Here is an 11,947-nt window from a genome sequence, read left to right on the forward strand (position 1 = left end):
CATCGTTTTCTAGGCTGGAATTGGGCTGGAATTGGTGGTTATAGAAGGAAAAGAAGGAAAATCAACGTGTGGGTGGTAGATAATTCAACGTGTTGGTGGGGCGCGACTGTCCCTGGATTTTGTCCTGTCCCTAGATTTTGTAGCCAACTGTCTTGACAGTGGCCCCTTAATGCAAGAAGCTCGGGCCAACGGGTATCCCTGAAGCCCACCAAGCTTGGTGCGTCCGTTGTGGAATTCGGAAAGACCCCGGTTTCAACGCGTGTGGACGCGCCTCGGCGGCGACGTTCATGCTTTGAATTGAAAGGTGGGCTCGATGGGAACCAAGCTGATTGGTTGGGGCCGCCCGTTGCTCATGCGCTTGTTCATGCGCGCCTCCGGCTGACTACAGGAGCTCGAGGAGATACCAAAAAGCGACCGAGAGAGAGACCAGCACACCACCACAAAACGAAAAGCACAAGATGCCTCCGTTCACTCCGTACAGTACAGTACATTACCGGCTGGCTGCGATGCTGAGATCCTTCAGAAGCCGAACTGCGGGTGTGGATTGGCTATGGTGTCGTGAGTGTGGAACCGCTGGATGCCAATCAGCTGCCCAAGAATAGGCGTGGCGCAGAAAAGTATGGCGCACCATCCAGCCTACCAAGACATCAGACTTCGAATAAAGTAACACTTCTCAGTACGGAGTAGCCTATTTGCAGCCTTGACCCCTCGAACATCGATCCTCCACGCTTCGGTCTAGAGGCCTTCACGTATTCCGACACCACCTTGGATACGGACCAGAGACTAAAAGCGTCATAGCCGGCATTTGCGAGAAAAGGACTCCATAAGTTGCGGCGCTGAGACGCTGGTCCCTCATTGCCAAATCGCATGCCGCGGCTGTCGGTTGACTGATACACCCTGATTGGGTAGCAGCAATCGACAATTCATCCAATTTGGATCGATCGGCTCTCAAATCCCTTTTAGGGCTGCTCCAGGCACTTCCTTGTCACAAGAGCATCCCTCCAACCAGCACCCCGGGTCTAGTGTACATACATCAACAGAAACATTCCGACGCTGACTTAGCGCAGCCACGTCACTCTGAAACCTGCATCAAAAGGACAACGGTCGAAGATCAATACTGTATTCTGACCCCACTGCTCTGGTGTACATACAGTACATAATAACAGGGCAGATATTCGGTGGTGATCCCTCGGATCGCCCTGTTTCGGGACACATCTTGGAAGGGTCTCGGCGTTCCACCGATCAGTCGTTATCAATATGCAAAGGCTAATCGGTCAATGATGGTTCAACCGTTGAATGCCCCTTCTAACTTCGTCTGATCTTGCTATATAGTCTTCTGGGTTCCGCGCAAATGTAGTGTAGAGCAGCCGGTCTACGACCCGGGACGCTCCCAAGCAGCTCGCTCTGGGTGTTCCAATTGGATTCCTGGTCCGCCCTTGGCGCTGAGTGGTCGCGATGATCGACCTTCCGAGGCTGGACAGGGCTTTGTGTCGCGCGGGCGATGCATCAAGTTCGGGATAGGGATATTTTTAGCGTATGCCTTGTCCTCCCAGGCGCTAGGTTGATGAATCCGGGTTCTCCCGCAACAGCCAGACTACTCTGCTGTAGCGTGCGTAGCCGCTGGTCATGTCGTGTATGTAGGCTGAGGATCTCCACGAACCGAGGTCACTACCAGGCTCCGAAATGTGATGAGTGCAGACATCTTACGGGGCCTTACTAGCATTGTTATGTTTCGAGACGGAGGGACAAAGTTGTATAGCTCCGGTCTTTGCTCTTATTATCCCTTGTGCCAACGGGCCTCGAAGAGAGCGAGTTGAGCATGCACCAATCTGTGGTATACGGATCTAAGGAACCTTGTTGCCTTGCTGGAGGACATGATCACATCTGGTTGCCGTCACAGCTCCCTCATGACTTCCCCGACAGCTTGCCGGGCCATCCTCTTTCGCTGCTCTTCGGGCAGGCCAGCACTTGCATCCCTCACGGCCTGCAGCTTCAGCATCATGCGCTCCACCTTCTGGATCTTCTCGTCGTCCAGGTTCTCGTCATCATCGTCTTTCTGGTCCCCTTTAGGATCGTCCGCATCCGTGTCTCCCATGCCACCGGTCAAAATGGCCTTCCTCAGTCCGACAAAGTCCTCCCTATCAAAACCAAAATCGAGACTCTCGGGGTCAAACTCGTCGTCACCATCACCGCTCACCTTCCTCCCTTTCCGTTTGGAACCCTCCTTTCCGCCCTCTCTTTCATCATCACTTCCCATCCCAAGTCCCACCTCCGTCAGGTCCCCGCCGCCCGACCAGTCATTCGCCTCCAGCGCCTCCCGCACCCTCGCCAAGCCCATCTTCTCCCCAAACTCGTTCCTCTCGGGGTCCTCGTTCGCGGCTGCAGTCCTGCTATTTGACCTGCTCAAGTAAACAAACTCCATCCCGCACTCGGCACACAGATCCTCCCACTCATCCAACCCCTCCCCATCCAGATCCATCTGACCTCCCTCGGTGACTCCAATGACAAGCCCAACCCCGTCCCAATCCCACCCCCCAAGCCCCTCCTTCACCAACCTTCCGACATGCTCCACCAGCGCTCGCGCTTTCTCCCTTCTGCCTCCCTCTTCAGCGTCACCATCACCATCACCATCAAAATCTTTCTTCTCTTGCAACGATGATGATGACGATGGGAGCAGTGTTGACGCACTAAAGGAGGAGGAGGGGGCAGGGGGAAGGGGCAGAACAACGACCACCCCGCCAAGCACGTCCAGCACCTCCTTGGCCTCGGGCGCAAGGAAGCTGGCCGCCCATTCGGCGGGCGACGAGATCAGGTCCAGCCAGACGGGGACCGTGGCCGTGTAGTACTGTGTTGTCAAGGGAAAGGGGTGGGTTGTCCCCGCCAAGGAGGCGGAGGGCCCCAGCGGAGTGGGCGGGGTGCCTGTTAAGTCTGTGGTTCCCGGTTTGGGGAGTGTCAGAGAGAGAGTACAGTTATGTGGGAGACTGATGAAGAGGTTGGTGTCTTTATCGTATGGGTGAGGTAGCGAATGAGTAGGCAGGCGGTGATGAGGGCAAGGTGAGTTGAGTGTGCCATGGATATGAAATGATACGGGCCTGGGAGTTCAGATGCCGACGTACCCTTGATGATGTCGCTGAGATGCTGCGCAGAGTCGGCCAGAGAGACGGCCAGGATCCGGCGGGGATTTGAAATCTCCATTCTGGCTTTTCAAGATATGTTCTCCTATTACCGGCGATCATGGGAAATGGTTTTGGTTGGATGTAGTAAGTAGGCTGGAGAGAAGAATGCTGGTTAGGTGAGTTGGAGGGGCTGTTGGTTGCTCGAGGTGGGGTTAACAGTACGTTCTACGTACTGGTATGTAAGGTATGGCTGTAAAAGCACTGTTGCGGATCCCACGCATGGAGGGTCCGACTCGCAGTTTACTACGAAGCAATCGTGAGCGCCAGAGACTGTCCTTCGGATCCAGGTATTCTCTCTTCATTAGCTTGTATCCGCGCTCTACCATCTTGGCATCTATTACAACGCTCTTCTTGCATGGGTCCAGCCGCTTTCTTGCGATGGTCTTGTGTCGGGTCATCACTGTACATACAGCCAGGGGTCCATGGACCAAAGCCTAACCCACGCATTTTCATAGTGCGACCGCTATTCTATGAATCTAAACCTGATTGTTGATACACCCGCAGTTCCAGGGGGAAATCCGTCGAAAAAAAGACGGAGAAGAGAGCCATCACTAATAACACATTGCGGCAAAAGCCGAGTTGAGAGGGGGTATCACATCGCCGCGGCCACAGACCTTTACCATCCGCTCGGAGGCTCCATTCCATACGGAAACACCGGCATCCCCTGACCGGTGTTCGCAGGCGTGCTGCCAAACATATCCCAGCCGAGCGAAGAGGGATCGAGATAATCCAGGAACTGGTCGAGCGGGTTCTCCGGGGGGATGGTAAGGGTTTCGGCGAGGCTCGATGGCGTGTACGGGTTTGGCGGCGTGGGCTCCGTCTTGTAGTCGTCATTTGGCATGCAGCTTCGTAGCTTCCCTACATAGGACGGCATCTCCGGAAGCTGCCCGGTGCGGACAAAGATGGTCTCCTCTCTCCTTTTCCATGCTTTGAGGATGAAAACGGCCAGCCCAGCGTGCATCTTGTTTGTGACGTCAAATAGTTCAGGGTGGAAGGTATACACCACTTCGACCTGCCTCCACGCACGCGACACAAGGCTACCTTCGGTGCGGTGGCAAAGCTGGCCTGCCACGTATAGGAATACATCCAGCTGGAAGTGTATGTGCATATACCAGGCAAATCCTTTGTCCTTTGCCGAAATGTAATGCTTCTCTTCGTGCTCGAGGGTCCTGATGGCGACCATGAACGTATTGTCTTTCGCCGTCTTCATCTCACTTCCCCACTCTGGCCTCAACCTGGCAGGCGTGAGTATCTCGTTGATCATGTCAAGGAGGTGTTGCCGCATTCGTATGGCCATCTCGTGCACCGGCCCTGCTCTCGGATCGCAGTATTTGTCCAGGATTTCCAGTAGTTCTTTCCCCAGCTTCTCAAAGCTCCGTCGGTATCCCGAGAGCTGCTCCTCAGTTGGGCCGCCGTCGGGGTCGTCCGAGCCACCCTCCATGACCATTACCATGGTTTCGACGCCCGGGGTTTCGATAATGAACTTGGCAACTCTATAGTTGAGGAGACAGAAAATCATTTCGGTAGGTCCTTCTCGGTCCTTGAACGGCTCCGTGGCTGCTGGGAAGATATCCCCGTCGTTGACGTTCCTAGGCGCCTTCGTGTGACAGTCTCGGGCGAGCACGGTCGGACTGAGGCCAGATAATACCGCCGTCTTGGTATCCATGATGAGGATCTGCCACCAAAGTCTTCTTCTCATCTCAGATTCAAAGGGGGAGAGACCCAGCGTTTCACCGTCACGGTGTAACCCCATCTTTTGACCGATGCGAAGGGCAACGCCGTTTAGAATCCATACGACGTGCCGGTTGTAGCGGCCGTGGAGGGACATCTGTCACGCCTGTCAGCGAGTAATGGCTGAGGGACAGCTTGGTAGACGCCTGTACCAAATAGAGAACGTATGCCTGAAGCGTTGTAAGATCAAGGCACTTGAGGAACTTCATCCTGTAGAGGCTCTGCTGAGCCCCTAGAGAGTACCTCTGGAGCGCTTCTTCTCTCGATTGCCCAAGCTGCTCCCGGCACTCATCAGGCGTAAGCGAGACAACGGCCATCAAGAATATAGCATACAAGAGCGCCTCTACGTTCTTCGGTATGTTGCAAGAGTTGTTGGCTGCCTCGGCAACGTGCGGCCAAAGCGAAGGAACGTGGATGATCTTGGTCAGCGGGTTCACCCTGTCTAAGAAAACTTGCCATAAGCGCAAGACTTGGATAGGGTCCGGCCAGAGAACCTCCTCCTTCGACGAAGGAGTGTCGGCGCCGAGAAGCAACGCCCCATGTACATCGGGGGTTGCCGTCTCTGAATTGGAGTCCTCGTCAGGGGTGTCGACGATCTCCCTCATGGCTCGAAGCTGCCAGAATAATGCTGTAAGCGGACCGTGGCAGGAGGCATTGAGGGCCTATACCAACCTCTTCATAGACTGTGGCCAGTAGAGGACTGTTCATGAAGGCCATGCGCCCATGTTCGCTGACGAGCTTTCCGGTTGGCTGCCACTCGGGCGAAGGCTCATCTTGGGTTGGCAGGTTAGAAGAACGGGGCGTCGTGGCTCTCTCTGGCGGCTTCTCTGCTGCATATTCCTTCAAGAGCTCTTCGCACTTCGCTAACCTCTCCTGAAGGTCCTGGTTAGGCCGCCTCCGCTTGCGGGCAGGGGCTGGTGTGCTCGGCGTGCACTTGACGTTCGCCTGAGAGTTGTCAGCGAGGCATTGCAAACACGGCGGACCAGGATCGTTTTCTCACCTTGAGGCAGTTGGCGCAGGGAAAGCTCCGGTCACATTTGATCTTCCGGTGTTGGCAGAGAACGCATGCAAGGATCCGCGGGGGTTTGCTGGACACGGCGGGGACGTCCGAAACCGAGACTGGGGCAGATGCATGTGAACTTGGAGTAGGCGTGGATGCCATGGCAGCGGCAGGGTATGGATGAGTAGCGGGACGTTGGCCAGGGACAAAAAGAAGATTAACCAGGTCAAGATAATAGCGATAAGCAAAAAAAAAGACGGAAAGCAATCCACAGCAGCCGTGCGCGGATGATGCGACTGAGTTGTTGGTGAGGCCTCGATCGCAGCGAGAAGTGGCAGTTGCAAGGACGCAACGACGCCCGGCGGGCAAGGAGAGGCAGCGGGCCTTGGTGGGAGCCGTGGAAGCAGCAACTTGACGGATACAGCTACTTTCCACGTATTCGTGCGTTTGTCCGTGCCCTAATACGGCACGAGCTCAACGATTCATCGATTTACGATGACTGAGATTTGGGGAGGCACCGACTTGGACCCGGTACTCAGGCACCGAGTCCGTACAACGCCGATCGAGTCTGTATAACGCCGGCAGAAAAAGTGCAGTGACCGAACCACTCGCGGTCCTTTCAAGGCTGCGGAGTTAAGCTCGAGGCTGGACGGGATTCATCAGGATCGTGGGGAAGGTTTCCACGTCGAGGATCGCTTCCGCGAAAAGCGAAACCGAACTAAGGTTAACTCGATGTTGAGAGTTTCAGGGACAAAGCTTTCGGTGTGGGGACATTGGGCCTTATCAATCATCCATGGATACACTGATCAATTTCCACCGTACACTGGGCCAACAAACTGCGCCTTCCATCGTCAAGCAACGTGTCCGTGTGCTTTCAGCTTTGGGGATGGGATTTCCATCTGACCCCGCGCTTGTGGCAGACTGTCCCGGAGCCGCTGTCTACGTAATGCGTCTGGCTCGCCTGGAGTGCCTGTTCTGGAACTTTCAGCGTATTCGCTGCCCAAGACTCCCACTAACGTAGGGTCCTATGTCTGTACCTTGCTCGGATACTTATTAACAGAGGGTCTCGGTCTCGGCCAGGAATCATTCCGCGAGCCCTGGCCGGTATTGTCAAAGCCGCACGATAGTACGGTCAACGGTGAGTTACACTACACCACGGCACTGAGTATCCAGATATGTATAAACGCAGAAACCCAGAGTTCTCCAAGGGCCAAGGTGCAATGACTCTTGTTTGCATACACACCCAGGCTGATGAGAGGCCTGGATGCTCGGGGATGATTCATCCAACCACTCAACGACATCCCACGGGATTCGAATACACGACAGCATCCAATCCCGCTCGGATTGGGGTTACCTACTGGTCCCTCTTCCTTGCGTCACGAGAATGCAAGGCCAATTGATAAGCAGATGCAGCCAAAGGTTGACTGCCAAACCCGTGCGCCAATTGCGCTAGAGGCATTTTTATTGTTATGCGTCAGGCATGTTGTAAACCTATTCTGTCCACAGAGAATTGTTTAGCTTTTCGACAACTCAACGAGAGGTCTGGTTTCGCTGTCAGCAGGAGCTGTCACCTACTTGTTAGGTACATACCGGTAATGGCTTCTCGGCCGAGATCCAGTAGCCCCTGTTGATGAGCGTCGGTTCCTTGGCCGCATCTGCGCAGCCACCCCCAAGACGCGTTCCATGCGCAAGGATATTATCCTCTCGCGAATTGTTACTGGAATCGATGGCACGCTGTAACAACCGCAAACGCCACAAAAGCCGCGGACATTGACAGAGAAGTCTGTTCAAGAAATACCGGGTGAGCTTCGCGCCGGGAAAAGCCTCCAAGAGGCCGATGAGCTCAGTATCGATGAGAACAAAGGCGGTCAGAGAGAGCAGAAGGGCTTAGCGAGGTTGCGAGATCGACTCGCAAGCCGACAGCATAACCGCCACCGCCAAAATGAAGATGTCCGAGAGGCCCGCAGAAGAGGCTAATGGGCGGCGAGGAGACAATGGCCGAGTTCCTACCTAACTTGCCGGGAACGCTGAGTTGAGATCATCTTGCTACGACTCAAACAACAGCAACATTGGGAGCATATAAGGGTGCGTATACAAAGACGGTGTGTCGGCCGGAAACTTGGCTGAGGTTTGCAAGAAGACGACGACCAGTCATCCGCCTGCGCCAGCGTGCGCCGGCGTCGCCATTCTACCCGGCAAGATCCCGCTCGTGGCCTAGCAAGGTGTTCGGCCACAAACCCACGGGGAACGCTTGGAAGTGGCCGCAAGCAGCATGGAAGCGTGAGTGAGTTGCCAGATCTCTCGCACTAAGATCCGGGGTACACCGGTTTATTTTGCTGTGTCTGATCTGTTCGTTGCTTCGCATTCATACCATGGTTTCATGGCGGGTTCAAGCTCGTAGAGGATTCGTTGCCACTGCTGTGGCCTTCTGACATATGGGTGTCGACTGCCACCAGGGCTCTTGGTGGTGCATAGTGGGCTGGCACAAGCGACCTCTTCTTGGCTGCTCGAACGACCTTGTGATGTTTTCTGCTATGAATGTGCGTCTGCCATAGCTCTTCCGTCAAGAAAACCTTGTTGCAAAAATCACAAGTCTTGCGGCATGGCGTGGCCTGTTGGTTGCTTTTTTGGACCGAGTCCGTCAACACATCTCGAGCTGTCTCGGAGATATCGACGGCTAGTGGAAGCTGCTCATCGTTGAGAAACCGCCTTGCTAACTCCACGCCCTTCGCCAGCACCTCTTCGTTCCAGCGATGGATGTCTGTACTATCGAGGAGGTAAAGCCTATCCAGTAGCTTCTCTTCCCGTAGAGACGAGATGGTTTTGTATGTCATCCAACGGACCTGATACTTGGCGTACTGGCGGGTTGCCGTCTTGGTATCCTCGATGCCGGCTTGCTTAAGCTTCCTCAATTCGGAGCTCTCGGGCGTTTCCTTAAGTGCCTGCAAATACGGCTCGAATTGGCGGAAGCCAATGGACTGCCAGATGCCCTTTGAGCGGTCCACAGTCTCACCAGAGGCAAGCCTCCGCTGCAGATAGTCATAGACCTCCTTTGTCTCGTCGAGGAGGCCATTTTGCACCATTTTGTCTACGCGCTTGTCGAGGCGCTCGTCCAGAGCTTCGCGACGAGCATATAACCAAAACAATAGGATTTCGCCAAGATTTTGTCTCGGAGTCGGGTCTTGGTTCGCCACTTTGGATTCTCTCCTGCTTCGCTGCTCGGCGTATATGTCGGAGGCCCGCCGCCCCGTGGCAAAGTATATCTCTAATGAAGTGCGGATCTTGCGGGTGTCATTTGGATGCCACCTGTCTGCCATGACGGGGTCCACTTCACGTAGCTTCTTAAGTATAGCATCCGGCGGCCCCTTGAGGATCGGATATTTATCCGACAGTTGATCGCGATTCGACACCCAGCCTTCAGGCGACTCTTGTTCCTCTTTCTCGACTAATTTGTTATCAAACAGAAGGCCATCGAGATAGTAAGAAGTGCCGCCGACCAGAATGGGAAGTTTCTCGCGGGCACGAATCTCGGATATTAACCTCGTCGCCTCCCGCTTGAATCGTGTCACGACCCACGGGTCCTCGTCCAACTCGATGCTACCAAGTATATGGTGCGGAATCCCTCGTTGTTCCTTGGCAGTAAGCTTGTTAGTTATTATGGGCAGACCTTTGTACATCTGCATCGCATCGGCGTTGATTATCTCGCCGTTGAACCTCGTCGCCAACTCGACGGCAAACTGGATATTGTCAGCCATGTTGACGCCAGGGACAGTTGGGAGACGGCGACTCCGGGAAAACACTCACATCCGACTTGCCAGTGCCCGTTGATCCATAGATGATGATCAAGGGCTTCATCTTTCTTACAACGACTCTGTCTGGTTGAAGGACTGCGCTCAAGACCTGGCGGCCTGGGGCAAAGCGGGACAGAAAGGTCATCAGCTTCGGCGTACCCAATACAGCATTGCACCAATTTTGCCAGATGCTAATCACCAGTTTTTATAAATGTCACTGGGAAGATTAGCAGTCTGGGGTTTGACTTCTCCGGGCTTGAGCTGAAGTCTCGTGGAGAGGAATTCTGGCTTGGGCTTGGCAGGGTCCACTGATGAGGCTAGACCCATAATAAAACCCCCTGCGCCCGCTTTTACATAGCGAAGCGCTTCTCCTGCTGCCGGTCACGTGTGGATCCATTTCGAAATTGGACACATCACAGAATAACTTTGATGCCAGATCTTTGAGTTTAAGGAGCTGCTTCTCCGTCCGCCCTGTCTCTCCCTTTCCAAACACAATCGCGTCCGACCGCAACTCTCCCCTTTTCAGAGTCGCTGTCGGTCTCTTCGACACATTATATTCTTCTGGATGATTTAATTCTTGGTTGTTTTCAGTCCACAATTGCCCACAATGAGTTCCCGTAAGTCCTTTGGCGCGCGCGCCGTAGAGCTTGCGCTTCTGAGCTCCCCGTATCCCATCTTCTTCCTCTGCAACCCTTTTGCGACAATTGCGCTGATTATCTCGCGTACGATGCAGTTCGGTTTCTCGATCTCGTTAAGCCCTTCGTGCCATTCCTCCCCGAGGTGCAGCAGCCCGAGACAAAGATCCCCTTCAACCAGAAGATGATGTGGACGGGCTTGACGCTCCTCATCTTCTTGGTCATGAGCCAGATGCCGCTCTACGGCATTGTCTCGTCAGACTCGTCGGATCCGCTATATTGGCTGCGCATGATGATGGCAAGTAACCGGGGAACTTTGATGGAGCTCGGTATCACTCCCATCATTTCGTCGGGCATGGTCTTCCAACTCCTCGCCGGTACCCACATGATCGACGTTAATCTCGAGCTCAAGTCGGACCGCGAGCTGTACCAGACGGCCCAGAAGCTTTTTGCGTTCATTCTCGCTGTTGGCACTGCCACAGTCTACGTCTTCACTGGTCTCTACGGCCCTCCTAGTGACCTCGGCGCCGGCATTGTCTTCCTGCTCATCCTTCAGCTGGTTGTCGCCGGTATGATCGTCATCCTCCTCGATGAGCTCCTCCAGAAGGGCTATGGTCTGGGCAGCGGTATCTCACTTTTCATCGCCACGAACATCTGCGAGTCTATCATGTGGAAGGCTTTCTCCCCCACTTCGATCAACACTGGCCGCGGCCCTGAGTACGAGGGTGCCGTCATCGCCTTGTTCCACCTTCTCATGACCTGGCCCAACAAGCAGAGGGCCCTTCAGGAGGCTTTCTATCGCCAGAACCTACCCAATATCATGAACTTGCTGGCTACGCTCGTCGTCTTTGCCGCTGTTATCTACCTGCAGGGCTTCCGTGTCGAGATCCCTGTCAAGTCGTCGCGTCAGCGCGGTGCTCGCGGCTCCTACCCCGTCCGTCTGTTCTACACGTCCAACATGCCAATCATGCTGCAGTCAGCACTCTCGTCCAACATTTTCCTGATCAGCCAGATGCTCTACTCCCGCTTCTCCGAGAACCTCTTGGTCCGCCTCTTTGGTGTTTGGGAGGCTAAGGATGGGTCGTCCCAACTGTCTGCTGTTTCCGGACTTGTCTACTATATGTCGCCTCCTCTCAACTTCAAGGACGCCATGCTCGACCCAATTCACACCGCCGTCTACATCGCCTACATGCTTACTGCCTGCGCCGTTTTCTCCAAAACCTGGATTGAGGTGTCGGGCTCTAGCCCTCGCGACGTCGCCAAGCAGCTCAAAGATCAGGGACTGGTCATGGCCGGCCACCGTGAGCAGAGCATGTACAAGGAGCTGAAGCGCATCATCCCCACAGCTGCTGCCTTTGGCGGTGCCTGCATCGGTGCACTCTCTGTCGCCAGTGACCTGATGGGCGCGCTCGGTTCTGGAACTGGAACCCTCCTCGCTGTTACGTAAGTGAAGCCTTCGCGTCATGAGCGTGTGCCAATACTGACCAGTAGACAGAATCATCTATGGCTACTTTGAGATTGCTGCCAAGGAGGGGGATCTCGCTGGCATGAAAGGCATGATCATGGGCTAAATGCAGCAGAAGCCATTTCCGGCCTGTGAAGGCGCATCACAAA

General features: G+C 54.6%; 4 protein-coding genes across 4 annotated transcripts; 1 reads left to right on the forward strand and 3 right to left on the reverse strand.

Annotated features, from left to right (window-relative positions):
- Window positions 1-1,894: 1,894 nt before the first annotated feature.
- N656DRAFT_705344 (uncharacterized protein) lies at window positions 1,895-3,195 on the reverse strand (the record flags this gene model as incomplete). The annotated part of the gene is made up of 4 exons (XM_064811265.1): window positions 1,895-2,224; window positions 2,270-2,598; window positions 2,689-2,928; window positions 3,117-3,195. The coding sequence occupies 4 exons, from the start codon at window positions 3,193-3,195 to the stop codon at window positions 1,895-1,897; spliced, it is 978 nt and encodes a 325-aa protein (XP_064672195.1).
- A 597-nt stretch (window positions 3,196-3,792) lies between these two features.
- N656DRAFT_788095 (uncharacterized protein) lies at window positions 3,793-6,069 on the reverse strand (the record flags this gene model as incomplete). Its single annotated transcript, XM_064816663.1, has 4 exons — window positions 3,793-5,004; window positions 5,060-5,521; window positions 5,580-5,852; window positions 5,908-6,069. 4 exons carry the CDS (start codon window positions 6,067-6,069, stop codon window positions 3,793-3,795), a joined length of 2,109 nt encoding a protein of 702 aa, XP_064672196.1.
- A 2,216-nt stretch (window positions 6,070-8,285) lies between these two features.
- N656DRAFT_704760 (tRNA isopentenyltransferase) lies at window positions 8,286-9,762 on the reverse strand (the record flags this gene model as incomplete). The annotated part of the gene is made up of 2 exons (XM_064811204.1): window positions 8,286-9,644; window positions 9,712-9,762. 2 exons carry the CDS (start codon window positions 9,760-9,762, stop codon window positions 8,286-8,288), a joined length of 1,410 nt encoding a protein of 469 aa, XP_064672197.1.
- Window positions 9,763-10,305: 543 nt separating this feature from the next.
- Window positions 10,306-11,904, forward strand: N656DRAFT_766815 (protein transport protein SEC61 alpha subunit; the record flags this gene model as incomplete). Its single annotated transcript, XM_064813506.1, has 3 exons — window positions 10,306-10,315; window positions 10,432-11,776; window positions 11,829-11,904. The coding sequence occupies 3 exons, from the start codon at window positions 10,306-10,308 to the stop codon at window positions 11,902-11,904; spliced, it is 1,431 nt and encodes a 476-aa protein (XP_064672198.1).
- Between the last annotated feature and the right edge of the window lie 43 nt (window positions 11,905-11,947).

This window comes from Canariomyces notabilis, assembly GCF_033297395.1.
Source record: "Canariomyces notabilis strain CBS 508.74 unplaced genomic scaffold N656scaffold_5, whole genome shotgun sequence".
NCBI classification, from domain to species: domain Eukaryota; kingdom Fungi; phylum Ascomycota; class Sordariomycetes; order Sordariales; family Chaetomiaceae; genus Canariomyces; species Canariomyces notabilis.